We start from the raw sequence: 15524 nt of genomic DNA, 5'->3' as shown, positions 1-15524 counted from the left end.
GTTCCCTTTCAGATGACCAACACCTCACTTTGAGAATTGTCATTCTGATGAAGGTTTCACAGTCGAGTACGTAGTCTATTTAAACTCTGGGAATTAACAGTGTTCTCAGGTTTTCTGATGACAGTAGAAAAAAGCATATTAACATCATGTCCTAGTTAAAAAAAAAAAAAGCAATTGAACAGATGAAATAGCATGGGAAAATAAAACCAAGAAAACCAGCTTAAAAGTGCCATTATTTTTCACAGCCCTAACTTTGCCTTTCATCCTCTACCATGTGTTACTTTAATTCTTCAGCATCCCTGATGTACAGGGTGGGGCACTGTGAGGTTTAGTAAGTGTGGTTTTAATATCTCTTTGGGGGATTCTTTTTATATCTCCTTACATAAATAATCTTGGCAACAGTAAAACGATGGCATTTTCTTGTTCCCCAATAAAAGGAACTGTCCTTCCCAGTTACAGTGCTGCTACTGCAGGATGCATCTAGGTGAGGGAGGAGGTTATGAGACATTAAAACAGTCCACTGGGACTAGCCAGCACTGTGAAAGCAGCACTTACTGGAAAACTTATTTTCTATTTCCTTATGAAGGAAAAAAAAATTAAAAATACTACAAGACTGACTGGAGGGATAAGAAAGAGTGAAAACCAGCTAAAGGGATATTAGCAGAAAGGATCAAAGAGAAAAGATAAATCTAGCCTAACTGGTAGCTTTAAACAAAACAATGGATAGCTGTCAGAGTGACCACATATGTTTAAAAAAAAAAAAAATGAAAGGGGGCAGATAAAGTATCAGGGCTGTAGAGAACAAAATGCCAAAACCATTATGGCATATTAAAGACAATGGGGATTTTTCAGTTAAAGCCAAACCAGTTCAACAGAAATTGCTTTAAAGAGTTTCTGTATATGTAAAAACAAAATCCAACCTAGAACTCAGATTTCTTCAATATGTATGCCACTGGCACAAAAGGCTCAAAAAGGAGATTGTATGGAATAAAGCCAAATCTGCCACTGACCCATGTTTGGCCAGTACTTCTTCCGGTACATTTTCTCCTTCCTCACGTGATTCTGCTTCCCTATTCTCCTGCCTTCTTGTTCTTTTGTTGGTACTTATTTCACTGATGTCCCATACCTTAAATATCCTGTAAAACAACTCAGCACAAGCTTAACATTATGTTAAGATATAACATTATATCAAGGCCAGGCTGGATGAGGCTTTGAGCAACCTGGTCTAGTGCGAGGTGTCCCTGCCCATGGCAGGGGGGTTGGAACTAGATGATCTTTAAGGTCCCTTCCAACCCAAACCATTCTATGATATGTACTCTGTAGCAGCTATGCCTTTGGACAAGGGCTTCAATCAGTTGCAGAAAACTCCAGCTCAGCTGACAACCGAAGACTGCCACCTACAAATGTGCTGCACACTCAGGCACGCTTGCATGCAGCCTTGCAAGCATAAGGCCCAAAACTCAGGATTCCAGGTGCGGCCTCATCAGTGCCAAGTACAAGGGGACAATCCCTGCCCTAGTCCTGCTGGCCACACTGTTCCTGATGTTGGACAGGATGCCACTGGCCTTCTTGGACACACTGCCAGCTCATATTCAGCCGGCTGTTGACCAACACCCTGAGTTCCTTTTCCACTGGGCAGCTTTCCAGCCACTTGTCCCCAAGCTTCCACTGCAGGGGGTTGTTGTGACACAAGTGCAGGACCCAGCACTTGGCCATTTGAACCTCATGGTGCTGGCCTCAGCCCATCAATCCAGCCTGTCTAAATCCCTCTGAAGAGCCTTCCTACCCTCAGGCAGATCAACACTCCCACACAACTTGGTGTCATCCACAATCCTACTGCAGGTGCATTCAATCCCCCTGTCCAGGTCACTGATAAAGATATTAAAGAGATCTGGCCCCAGCACTGAGCCCTGTGGAACACCACTGGTGACCGACTGCCAACGGGATTTAACTCCACACAACTCTTTGGGCCCGGCCATCCAGCCAGTTTTTACACAACAAACAGTAATCACAAACATCTAAAGCAACTTGAGACTTTCTTTTCAGAGGAAAGGGAGTTACTTCCTTATTGTTACTAATAGATGACATTTTAATATCAATGTATTTTTTTAAAAGGGGAAGTTCTTCTTTATTAACACACTAGTGTGTCCAGCACCCTCTGAATCCTACAGTAAGGCTTTCTGTTGCTCTTCTGAAACACGTTTGGTTTGCATTAAACCATATAAAACGTGCACACGATTCTTATACAGACTGTTGTACTTAAAATGATCACATTATGCCTTACAGGGCTAGGATAGAGTTTACAAATGAGAGCTGATTGAATGTTGTTGTCACTGTCGTGCCTTACCAATGGCATGTTTTACTTCACTATCAGTCACACTGCTACTGTTCGGCATGTCTTGCACTTACAGCAAAAAAGCCCTTTCAGAAAGTGCTTGCCCTTCAAGACAAGCTGTTCTAACAAGCAAAGCAAGAGTCAGCATAAAACAATTGGTGGATAGGGAAAAAATGTGTCCCTGAATGGCAGTCAGCTTTCTGGACTAGCACCAGTCACACGCATAAACAAGAGATTAGATATTGTAAGTGGTTAATTCCCAGTTTTGGGGCTCTTAAGGATTTCCTTCAGGATAAGGCTGGTTGAATCACTTATTTAAAAAGAATATGTTGAACTGGCAAATATTCCTTCATTTTCACCGTTTGCCCCAATTAATTTTTCTTTAAACGACAACTCATTTCAGCTAATCAAAATTTAATGGTCTCCAAGATCTGCTGTCAAAGCTGTTTGTTTTTGCAATACTGAGATAGTTGGCTTGAGAAGCTAATTTAGGGTTCAGAGGGGGTATGACTGGATGTGGGAGACTTTTTTCTCAGAAAATTTTTTTTGGCTTATAAGATTACTGTATTTTGTTACAAGAATTATTTAAAAAATAAATCCTAGAATGCCTGAACTGTAAACAGAGAAGTAAATATTACATTTAGAAATAACATCTAACACTTCCATACACTTCAGTTAAGGTATGATGAAAACTGCTAGAACAAACATATACTTTTATGAGTTTCCTGTCTGATTCTCATACCTCAACAAATAGGTGATGATGAGTTAACCTTGTGAAACATTCTGGTTTAAAGCCAATCCTAACTAACGGAGTAACTACGCAAATATAAAGGGTAAACATGTTCAACTCCAAAGCCTTATCTCACAGGTTATTTTACACAAAATCAGAAAAAGACCCCCAGGGAAGTATAGAACAGATTTGTACATCACTAATGATTTTACATGGAAGGAGCTCAGCAACATGCATCATGATCTGCTGAGCAAAGTGCTTAAGTAAACTGAGTAAAGTATTATGTACCTTGGTAAGGTATGTAATCATAACAAAAAAACTCCAAGCCTTTTAAAGGTTTCCCAATACTGCTGAATCCACAGTCTGAATCCTCAAATGCAATTATTTGCTGTTGCCTATTCTAGTCCAGGAAAATTTTTGGTCGTAGAAGAACTCAGTTTGTGCTGTGACAAAGGCAGCACGTTGCTATGAAAGGTGCAAGGAGAACTTTCCTGACACATCTGCCTGATACCCAACTCTGAAAATAACTCACTGAACACCCTTAATTAACAAAATAAGACAAGTCCTCAAAAGAAAGCACAGCACAGTGCATTTTATGCTTACCAAACTATCCACATCTATGCTTGAGTTTACTGCCCACTGCAAGGTTCCCATGATGTTCATAGCTAAAGTAAGAATAATGCCAACTCTACCTGGTCCATCACCTGCAGAGAGGAAAACACATTCATTTTATATGCAAATAAAAAGCCAATAGAAAACAGAAAGTTAGTGTGTGTATCTTGAAATACATATTCACATTTGCTCCTCTTTTATTGCATGGAGAAAACATGGATTTGTTGATTATACAAAGGACTGAGAGTTTAGTCATCATTAAAGAACTGGTTTCGGCACTGAATTCATTAGAACCCCTGATCTTGGTTTGGCAGAAATAAAAATTAAATCTTGGTACTTAGCTGTGGCCAGAATCAGGCCTCTGCAGTCTTGATTTCAATTTCCTTTTTCCAACACATAGCTATCAATGAAATTATTCTTATCTGTCTAAAACACCACAGTTAACAGCTTTAGAATTCAAAATAGTTGCACTGGTTTACATTTTCATTTCTTGCTGAGATAGAGCGTATGATCTCCTCATCATTCCACATACGTGTAGATATAAATTATTTTGCTTTAACTGTGCGCTGTAACAAGCATGGGATTTTCCAGGGATTTTCCTTTATGAGTTCATACAACAGAATATAAGCACTTAAACTATCGCCACTGTAGATTTTTAATCTCACTATGTGTTAAATGGAATTGAGAATTTAAGCCAAATGCCTTTATATGATTTCTCTATTTCTTCTACGGCTTTTTGCCACAAACTTCCTCCTGTTTTGCTCATAGACATCTCATTATCAGAGTAATTATAGAAGTAAACAATAAAAGCAAAATATTCCTCCTGAAAGCTGACAGATTAAGGAAAGGAATTTAGTGTTGCTCCAAGGACCTATTACCTGTAACATTAAAGTTTACAATGGTGGCAAGATGACAAATGTTCATGTTTTTAAAAGGTGTTTGTAACCTCTTTTCTCAACTAATATATCTAGAAAAACAATGGCACAAGATACAGCTAGTTTTCCTTAAAAAGCCCAAACTACTAAACGCACAAAATAAAAACTGAAAAGGGCAGCAGGGGATATTGTTTCCCTATGAATTTTAAGGGAACTAAAATCTCCCTTGTAACAGAACTGTAGGTGCATGTGTTCATATAGAAGTATTCATGTGGGGTTTTTTCCTAAGAATCAGGAGAGCTTCTGATACAAGAAACAGAAGAGAGCATTTCACACACAATACAATATTTGATAAAGTGTACACTTTTATATAACTCCTTTTCAGCATTGAAGTATGATCAAATGAAATTTGGATATTGTTAAAACCAAAAGCCTCCTTCACAAAATCAGTAAATTCCTGTTCATCAGCGACAAAACTGCCTCAAAATCCTGCACACCAAGTTCAGTGTAAAACTTCGGAGAGGGACAATAATGCCTGAGAATCAAATTCAAAAACCATACATAACTGTAATGAATTAAAAACTGTATTTCAAGTAATCTGTAGCTAAACCTGCTGGATTTAAAAAAAAAAACAATACAATTATTCCAACATTTTGGAGACATTATTCTCCTATTCTCTGCTTGTTGGCGACTGGCTATGCCTGGCCAGCCATGGGCAGTGTTTCAAATCCAAGTAAGACAGTAAGGTAAGAGTGATTCTCTTCCACGCACTGGGTTTACTAGGAGCAGTGTGACATTTTTAAGGAGATTTTTAATGGACTTGCAAAACTTCACATCAGAAAATGGGTCAGTGGGTTGGGTATTAGGGAACTGGATGACTATTTCTACTATTAGTATGGCTTTAAAAGTTCATTAAAACTTTGCGCGTCTTAGCCACTTGCAAATGAGAGGAACATTAACCTCTATTTACTAAAAAACCTTTGAGCTATACAGATGATAATCGACATTCAAGATTTTCAGTACATTAAAGAGGCTACAATAATGTGGTTTAAAACGCGTAAGATTACTTTTACAACAATTACAGTCAAGAAAATGAAAGTTTTGTCCCTTCAGATATTGTTTCCAGATGAATCCATTTAATGTGTCCTCTACAACATCAGATTGCAGATAATAATTGTGTAATTTCTATTTTAATTACATTGTGTTTACTATTATGACATACTTAAATCGGTGACTCCAATGTGTGCTAAATGTTGCAAGTTTATTTCCCTCACAAGTTTCTAAAGCTGAGCTGTTAAACAGAAGCAGGGTAATTCCATTTCAGTACTCCGGTTATATTACCATACCTGTAGTTATGATAGAGATGAACGCCACAGCAACAAAAAAGACAACAAAAATCATTTCTATCCTCATCTGGAACCAGCGCAGCGTTGACAGGTAGAGGAACCAGTTTGCTGTGTGTAGGTTCAGGGCTTTGTGAAATAAAGTCTCAAAATATGGCTGCCGCCCAAAAGCTCTCAGTGTCCACAGCCCTTTTAAGCTTGTAACAAGATGGGTGAATATTGGACTCCGAGCTGTAAAGTGTTTAAATTAGACACATCATAAACACTCATACGCAAATACCTTTGATACAACTCAAATACACAGCCCTATTCTCTAACTCACAGCAGTATAACTATTCTCAGTGTTTAATTTGCTTATGATGTTGGGGTACATGGGTGAAATAATCCTAGCACAGGATATACAACAACAGTCTGCATGAATGGGTTGAAATTCCATTCAGTGTATTGCCAGGAAGGGATCACATTAATTCTTCATACTGTTTGGGGAAGCTCCTGGCCTGCTGTAAGATGCCACAGGAAAAAGGCAGCTCCTCCCCAGCCAAAATTAATTCCTGCAATTCTGATAACAGCATCAAGTGAAGTTTTTTTAGCACAGACAGAGTACTTCAATGCTCTGAATTCCACTGTACTGACATGGTAATTTCAATCAGATCTTGCCTTAAGTAAAAACTGGATGCCAATGCTGGATGGATGTGAACATCAAAGAAATTTAGATTTTGGTCTGAGGAACTTCAGAATTACACTTAAGAAAAAGGGAAGGTGATCATCAGTGTTTAAGGTTCAGGACTGATTTGCTGAGGATATGCCAGTTTGTTGTAAGGCCAGGCCACAGTGCCTGTTCTGCAAACCCACACATCAGAATGAGGTTTTCCATTTTATTTGGAAGGTGTTAGTCTCTTAAAGGAGGAGAGGAAGGAAATTTAGTCAAATAACTTATTCAGAAATAAGAATTCTTTGCAGTTAAGATATATCCATTCTGCATTTCTCTTATAAAGAAACAAACTCACAGGGCATATATCAAGTCTGACCACAATTTTTCAAGTTACGTTTACTCTCAAGAAAACTGTATGTCAGGACTTTGTTTTCAGCTGCAGTGGTGATAAAGCCCAGCTTTAAAAAGATTTTTTTCCATTGCTCTTTGGCAGCAGATCACTCAGTACTGGCTGGATCAGTAACAGCACTGGCTTTACGGAGATATGTGTTCTGCTCCCAGAGACAATGGCATCTTGCAAGAGAAAAGGCAAAGAAGAGGTGAAAGGGTGAATCACTTCTCAATTGATTTGTTGTGGATTTAGAAGTCTACCAATTTTGCTGCTCCTACCTTCAGATTCCAGTTGTTTCAGCTGCTGAGAAGTGTGGAGGAAGTATGCCCTTAACACAATAAAGGCTGCTATCACAGGCACTGATGCCAGGAAGATGTAGGGTTGTAATATTGAGACTACTGTTATAGCGCCAATCACAATCAGTATTAACTGTAGAATGAAAGAAAAATACTATTGATATAGCAAACTTGTCATTTTATAGATTAGAGATTGGTGATGAATCTCCTTCCCACGGCAACTACGTACTGTTTCAACAAACATAAAGTCCTAACCTAAGTAGGATTTGCAGCTGAGAACAAACCTCCACGAAAAGATCATGAATTCATAATCTGTTGGAATAAGCTGCCATCTTTTCTAATAGATGGAAGAAGTTTCCCATAGTACAACCAGTATTGCAGGCTTCTAAATTATGAAGCCACACAAAACCAATGGTAGGTAGGCACTCACTCTCCAGTTAAAACTGCAAGAACGGCACTTGCAATATCTGCAGCCACCTCCCAAACCTTCTGGTGCTATCCCTGTCTTGTCTGGACTAGGTGTGCCAGACTGCCAGGCCCCGAGTGCCAGTCTCCTGCAGGTCCTGGGCCAAGCAGTTTTTCTGAGGGTCAGAAAAAGTGGGAAGTCGCACATCATCACGTGCTCAAGTGACTGTAACCCACCTATGAAACCAGTACTACCACTCATCCTGATCAGAAGACAGGAAATCAGTTGTAAGAGGACTTGTGGTATGAAAAATTAGCAATTTCAGGAGGAAAAAAAGATGTTTTAAGGTGACAGATGACTCAAAATGAACAAAATAATTCCAGGGTTATCCTATGTAACCCATCAGAGACTACTGCCATTCTCATAAGACCTTATCCTCAGTAGGTCCGGATGGATTTAGCTAAGTCAGGCCTTGGTCTTTACTCTAGAAGCACCTTAAGCCCTGAGACTATTCATACTTAAATCTAATGAAAATCAAGTATATCAGTGTACACAGAATAATAAAGCCCTGCTTTGTATCAGGGTGTTACCTTTCACATTCAACAACTACTTCAATCTGCGAACTTATCAGCCTAAAGCAACTGCAAATGGAAAACGTGGACAAAGTGATGAACGTCACATTGAAACATCATTGCAAATGACCAGTCAGCAAAGAAATAGGTGGAAAGCAAAACTAATTTCACATTAGGAAGAAATCTGCAGTTCGTGCTTTCACTACTACACGCACATGAATTCAAGGATTTCAGTTCCCAGTACTCCAAGTCAGAGGTCTTTCACAAGCAGGTAAGCGTGTTTCAGGTTTTCTACCCTTTGTTTTCACCAGAAATCTGAGCATTGCAATAGCAGCATCAAAGTTTATGAAAAGAAACACTGTCACAGCTAAACTAGTTAAAGATTTCTTTCACTTACTTCCTCATTTCTCTTAAAAGAACGGTGACACACGTGGGTTATGCTTGTGCAGGCTGTACAGCACTTGTCTGTAGGAATGCAGTAATGGATTTCTATTTACTCATTATTTCAGACTGTAGAATTCAGTACCTCCAATTGTTAAGAAGCAAATGAGCTTTTCAACTGATACTGAGCCAAGATATACAGCTCTCACATTACTTTAGATTACACAGTCACACACTGACTGTTTTAATTCCTGTTTCCATCATTTACTCAAATTTTGCAAAGGCCACCGTGATGCCATATTGTTCTCACTGCTGATCGAACAGTTATTTCACTTAAAAGTTGAATATGAAAATTTGTGTTCTCTCATAACCGCCAAACACAAAATAAGTGTAAAGTCAAACAGAAGATGACACCTTCTTTAAAAAGGCAGTAGCAAAAATCAACACACAAGCCAGCTCCATCGGCATATGGTCAGGGAATGGCAGCAGAGCTCATGCAGCCCACTTAGGAGCCCCAGTGCTGCACGGCAGTGACCCCAGGTGCTGAGCTTTTAGGCCTGGAACAGAAGCCAGACAGGGAGACATGTTGCAGTGCTTCCTTCGTGTCACCAGTTTGGAAAATGCAGCTGGTGGTGAAGACAGCAATTCTAGAAGGGTTCAGAGTAGCGACAACTGCAGCAGCCAATCTGGTTATCCAATAGGGATTTATCATTTATGGAAAACCAGTCACACCCACAGGTATAAATGTCCAATGAGTTCACTATGACGATTCGAGTATATTTAAACCCTAGGGACAAGCAATATATGCTAGCAGCATCCCACATGAATCATAGAATCATAAAATCATAGAATCACAGAATGGTTTGGGTTGGAAGGGACCTTAAAGATCATCTAGTTCCAACCCCACCGCCATGGGCAGGGACACCTTGCAGGATCTCCAAGAAATGATGACCCCACTGTAAGCATTGGTAGGCGACCGAGATGGACGATAAAACTAGTGGCAATGCCTCTGCAGTCATTAGTTGGCTACAGTTCATACCCAAGATGTACAGAAGCAGGTCAGATGGCTGTCAGAGAAAACACCACAGATGCTGCCTCTTGTCACTGATGTAAAGGTTAACAGAACCATGGAATGGTCCCAGGGGTACAATACTGTTGCTTCTTTTATGGGCAAGTGGGTATTCCAGTGACTGGACAGTAACCCTGGCCTTCATCCTGAAGCTTTATTCATCCTGGATGAAAGCCCTGTTCCCTAAAAGGGAAGGCCCTGATACATCTGGTGCTCTTAAAGTCCTAAGAAAAACTGTCATGACATCCACAGCTACAACAGAGAAGGAGACGGTGTCCTTAAATAAGGAGTCAGCTAGAGTCCTCTACCAGCTCATTCTCACACAAGAGGGAGTAGGAACAAGCTCTGAAATTTTGTGTCTAATTTTTGGGAGAAGCTCAGAGGTCACAAAGATGAACTTAGGCAGACATAAACCGAAGGCTAGCAGAGGACAATTCTCCATCTGCACCAGACTTGGATTTAGGCATCCCAGTACATCTAGAAGCTAACCTTTTCTGTAGATCTCTGCACCTGGGAAAGAATAACCACATACACCAGTAGAGGCTGGAAGCTGACCGACTGGAAAGCAGCTTTGCAGAGAAGGGCTTGGGGGTCCTGATGGACTGAGGCAGCACCATGCCCCTGCAGCAAGGGAGGCCAACAGGGACAGCAAGGAAGGTGATCCTTCCCCTCTCTTCAGTGAGACTGTACTTGGAGTGGGCTCTCAAGTACAAGAGGGATGCAGACATACTGGAGTGAGTCCAGCGAAAGGTCCTGAAGATGATAAAGAGACCAGAGTATCTCACATACAAAGACAGGCTGATAGACTGGGATTGTTTAGATAAGGCTTAGGGGGATCTTAGCACTTTGTGTATCTGATGATACTTATTATATTTATATAAATCATGAATGGGTGTATATATGAAAATAATGTTTATAAATTATATATACATAAAAATTATATTGTATTTATATAAATACCACTAGGTATTTGGTGTGGAGCAAATAAGCCTGAGCCAGATTCTTCTTGGTCGCACCCAATGTGAAGATAAGAGGCAATGGGCACAAGTTGAAATGCACAAAACTCCATTTAAATGTAACAAAAAACCATTTTTATTGTGGGGATGGTCAAACACTGTAACAGCTTACTCAGAGAAGTCGTGGAGTTCTCCCCACTGGAGATATCCAAAATCTAACATGGCCCTGGGCAACCTGCTGTACCTGAACCTGGTTTGATCAGAGGAGTGGGAGAGGTCCCAGGCCCTAGGTCCACAGGTCCCTTCCACATTCTGTGACTCTGCGACAGTCAGCACAGAAGGAAAAAGTCATGTGTGTAACTTCTCTGTATCTTCCAGAGGAATCTGACCTTGTTCATTAGCAGCATCCATGGAAGTCTGAAGCTGCCAAACAAGTCTGAATCTATGGAGGATCCAAAGAATTTTTTTGTGAAAAGATGACTGATAAAAAGCTTTCAAGACCATGGGTTCAATGATCTTCACTAGAAGAACCTGGAAAGACAGGGCAGCTTATCATACATGTCCAGGAGCCTCTGCAGTTCAGATTGAGACAGTGGTGAACCTATGGGGCATTAGAGCATAGGTTAGCCTCTGAAAGGCATCAGGACAGAACAGCCAAATCTGTGGATTTTTCTTATCCTTGAAAATATGAAAAACTAGTCAGTTTCTTGTAGAGAGTTTGAAACATAGAAACAGACTAACTGAAATAATTTTAGAGTAACATCCCCATTCCAGATCCAAAATACCAGAAACAAAGTGGCCACACCAGAAAAGACAGCAGTGAATCCTTATCATGCCGAAGATGACAATGATTCAGAGAAAGTCTCAATGTCCATGTTTACTCATTCATCAGATCTTCATGACGTCAGTAGGACATGTAATAGAGCTGTAATGTCCTTGAACCTCTTCATCTGAGCTGCCCTGGCCTGTCCACAGTCATGATCTGAAGTTATGAATTACTAACAAAAATATAGGGAAAGGGATTCCGTTTTGATCAGACTGTCAAGTGGGTCAGGACTGTAAAGCAGAGCACACTCACAGATGGAGACAGGCAGTGTGTGCAGCAGAGTGTTAGGGTTGATTAAGTCGGGTCTGCATATCACCTAAATAAAAGTAGAGAGGAACAGGAGGGCCAGGGAAGATTTGCCTTACTTTTCAAATGTTCTGGGAAACAGCTATATTTCAGGAAAAGCTGGTGTTGCAGCATTAGTGATGGGAGACTAATGAGGGGTGCCGACATCCACAGAGAGCCACAAAGTCTCAAATAGGCAGCATGGGGAGCAAACAAAGGCATCCTCCTTGAGAAACACTGGAATTGCCTCTCTGTCTGTATTTCTTCCATGTTCTCTTCAGTGTGGATGAATTGGAAGGTCACTCAAATATCAAGATTTTGCAATGCATGGAGTTTCCCAGGAGATGTGCTGGAAACAAGCCTTTCCATCCAAGAAAAATTAAAAGTTTGCAATTCTTCAACTCTTAGGGATGTAAAATTTCTCCAAGGATTAGAGTCATCTAAAGCTCTCCTCCATCACAGTTATCCAGCGCCCAACAGAATGAATCAGCTTAAATTCCAGAGACTCAGGGGAAGCCACAAAGATGCAAAGGATAAAAGATAAAATTAGGCTGTCAAACTTGTGAAGGGGAAAAAACAGGGGGGAAAAAAGGGCATAAGTGTCTAACTGAGAGCTGAATGCACATCATCATGGGTGAAACTGACCAGTAAGGCAGGCCTGGAAGAGTTTCCACAGAACATAAAAGAACAGAAAAACAGGATATATTCAACAAAAGAGAAGAAGTAAATTAAGGGTGATGCTAGCAAACTGGTAACAGAAGAGGCTAAAAAGGTAAAGTCATGAAAATGACTGAATGCAATCAAAGGTAAAATCATGAAAAAAAATAATAATCTTGAGTCAAGGTAACTGAAAGAAACTAAGGGATGCCCTTTACACCTTTGAAGCTGAATGTGGGCGGCAGCAGGGATACTTGTACTGTAGGGCTCTGCAGGGTGAAAATGTTTCTGAGCCTGAGCACTAAAGTGGTTTGCACAAACAGTGGAGGTACACATATAGGTGAGTACTCAAAAAAGAAGCAGTGAAGTTGACTTAAAGATAAGCAGCCATGTAAACAGTTATACAGACTGAAATAAAAGGAAGAGGGATTTAAATCCTGGTTTTATTTCTTTTAATTAATATGATTTCTTTTGCATGATGTACGACTGAAACTTTACATTCTATAACATTCAGAACTCTTATTCTACAAACCTGAATGAAGTCAAATACTGTAAGTGGAAGTAAGTCATCCAGTACTGCCGTATCTTTTGAGAATCTGTTAAGCATACCACCTATGGATTAAGAAAAAAAAAAAAGGTCAAACTTTTTAACCCAAAATCCTACATTTACAAATTTAACAAAAAATATAACTTTTTTCTGAATGCAAAATACTAAGGATAAGTACAAGATTTTTTCTAGTACAAACAATTCCATTAGTTTAGTGGAGCTACAGCTTCTTTCGCTGTGGAGGAATTTGGCACCACAACTTCTGTTTCAGCTCTTGGAATCTCAAAAAAAAAAGAACCCAGAAAAATGTAATAAAGCCAAAGAAGCATAATTAAACTGGACAGAAACGGAGGCACAAAGCATAAGATCTGTACCCTTTATGCAGCAGGCTCTGCTGATCCACAGATAATTTGCACATCAGCATTTGTATGAGCTTGTACCCCAGTTTCTTAGCTTCTGAGCAGAATTACTGTATTAACCACCAGGTAACAACAGAATTAACAATATAATGGGAAAATGAAGGAGAAACCCTATGTTGCATTGTCATTTACCAGTGTCTTCTGCAATCTAGTATGCAGCGGTAATAAGAGTATAGGATAGGAATTCCATGTACAGCAGGAGAAAGAACTTGTTGCACCAGTTATATAATCAACTCAGGAGGCAAATTTGAATACACATACCATTATTCACACTAACTGATATTTTATGCCATTTTAGTAAGACTACTCATGAAATAAAGCACTATTTATCATCCACACCTGACTCCTTGTCACTCACCACGTAGTTGATTGTTATCTTTTCTACTGCAGTTTTAGACAAAGCCTATTCATCAGACGTTATTCTAGAACCGATGACTGAAATAATATCACACTTCAAATGCAATCAAGGTTCATTAAAAGATTCACAAATTAATTTTTGTGGCAAACTTTTAACATTCAGCTTGACTGAAAATGCAAATGGAAAGCAACACTATCGTTTAACAGGCTGAAAACCGATTAACTGAAATGAAACCCATACGTGAGTCAATCAGTTCCCATCTCAGTTACCTGCTTTCCAAGAGTTGAATGTTGACATGGGTGCATGAAGAACTGCGTGCACCATCTTCTGATGAAGAGTTTTAGACACCGTAATAAGCGTATGCACGAGGGGCAAACCTCTGAAGATTCCCATGGCAAGCAGGGTGTCTGCCACTCCCACGTAGATATAAATGATGTAGTAGGAGCTAGTGTCAGTGACAATCACCGGGGGTTTGTCCGAGGTACTGTTTTCTGACTGTGTCGCATTTGCTTTCAATGCAGTCCTGTGTGATGGAATTAAAAAATAAATGCATTACTGGAAATCGCTTCTTTTACCCTTTTATTTTCTCAACTAAACAAATAGTACTGCAATGTTGACTTGTTTTAAAACTATGTTAATGGTTAGTTACCTATATTTCCAGTCACTGTTTAAATATTGTCCTGTGTATATGAAATACAAAGTATGAACTACCCCATGTTCCACTGAGGCACAGTTACTCATTGTGTGTTCAGGGGTCAAGGCAATAAATGTCTTACTCATCTCCTCAAGATACCTTTGGTATCAGTATTCACAGTAATTTCTCACATTAGTTGCAATTCTGCAGTGAAGGGTTTTTACCAAGATGGAAGTTAAGCCATTAGTATATAACTACAACTCCTCCAACAGTTTTCCTCCAAAACACACTGAAAATGTGGTGCTTTGGTAGTCTTTTGCAATGCTACTGCCTGTTTAATGACTGACAAAGTCAAGGAAAATGCATCCACTTCTTTTAACCAGAAAAAAAAGTTTTAAGTGTTAAAAAAAGTGAATTATTATGGGATTAAAATGCTTCAGGTGAACTATAAAAATCAAAAGCCTCAGTGAACTGTTGTAAGGGGTCATCAACATAAATCCCTCCTCCTCCTCCAGATCAGACCTAAGTCACCATATGCTTTGTAGACTCAAACATACAGACTTAGTGCTGCAGGACAAAAGCAGGGATCAACAGCATTAACCCCGCAAAATCCACAACCCTGCTCAGTATGTTCTAACCTTCGTCAGCCTGACCCTGCAACTTCTGGGAAATTTTCATAGGCGAGCAGAGGGAACTGTAGAAATTGGGTTTTACCAAAACTGCTCCCTAAAAATGTTCCAAAGCAAATGTCTCACCTGGCACCTCTGAAAGACAGTGGTGAACCCGGGTGTGTTCAGGATAATCATATCCGTGCATCTCTAGAGTAAGCTGACCCAGGAGAAGTCTTGCGTGCGCTGGTATGTGCTCAATACCAACGCACAAACCACTTCACTGTTAGCAATTAAATAAGTAACAGCTCAAGATACCACCTACGTGAGGTATTTAGATCATCCACCTATGAACCATTTTATTACATAAAAGCTAGTGCCTATCGTAATAGACTTCTGGCAGAATTTATTAATTATTTATAGCAAAAATCAATACAAAGGAGACCCAAATCTCACAATAAATGATCACCACTACTTACTTTTTAAGAAACCACAAGCCAGCAAGAGAAGCAGCTACCTGTGAGCAAAGAAAACAGAGTCAATTTTGTGTCTTGTCACATGATGCTCTTTTT

General features: G+C 39.7%; 1 protein-coding gene across 1 annotated transcript in view; it reads right to left on the bottom strand.

Moving 5' to 3' along the window:
- The window catches only part of CFTR (cystic fibrosis transmembrane conductance regulator (ATP-binding cassette sub-family C, member 7)), a gene marked incomplete at its 5' end in the record, with an annotated part of 76959 nt that overhangs the window by 20457 nt on the left and 40978 nt on the right, over positions 1-15524 (bottom strand). Inside the window, 6 exons of the mRNA XM_010147550.1 lie at positions 3669-3769; positions 5899-6126; positions 7217-7367; positions 12919-12998; positions 13980-14233; positions 15432-15469. Of these exons, the coding sequence (XP_010145852.1) occupies positions 3669-3769; positions 5899-6126; positions 7217-7367; positions 12919-12998; positions 13980-14233; positions 15432-15469 (852 nt within the window). The remainder of the gene's footprint in view (positions 1-3668; positions 3770-5898; positions 6127-7216; positions 7368-12918; positions 12999-13979; positions 14234-15431; positions 15470-15524) is intronic.

This window comes from Eurypyga helias, unplaced genomic scaffold (assembly GCF_000690775.1).
Source record: "Eurypyga helias isolate BGI_N326 unplaced genomic scaffold, ASM69077v1 scaffold5812, whole genome shotgun sequence".
Taxonomy (NCBI): domain Eukaryota; kingdom Metazoa; phylum Chordata; class Aves; order Eurypygiformes; family Eurypygidae; genus Eurypyga; species Eurypyga helias.
The sequence above is the reverse complement of the archived record's forward strand: the minus strand, read 5'-3'. Positions and strand labels throughout refer to the sequence as shown.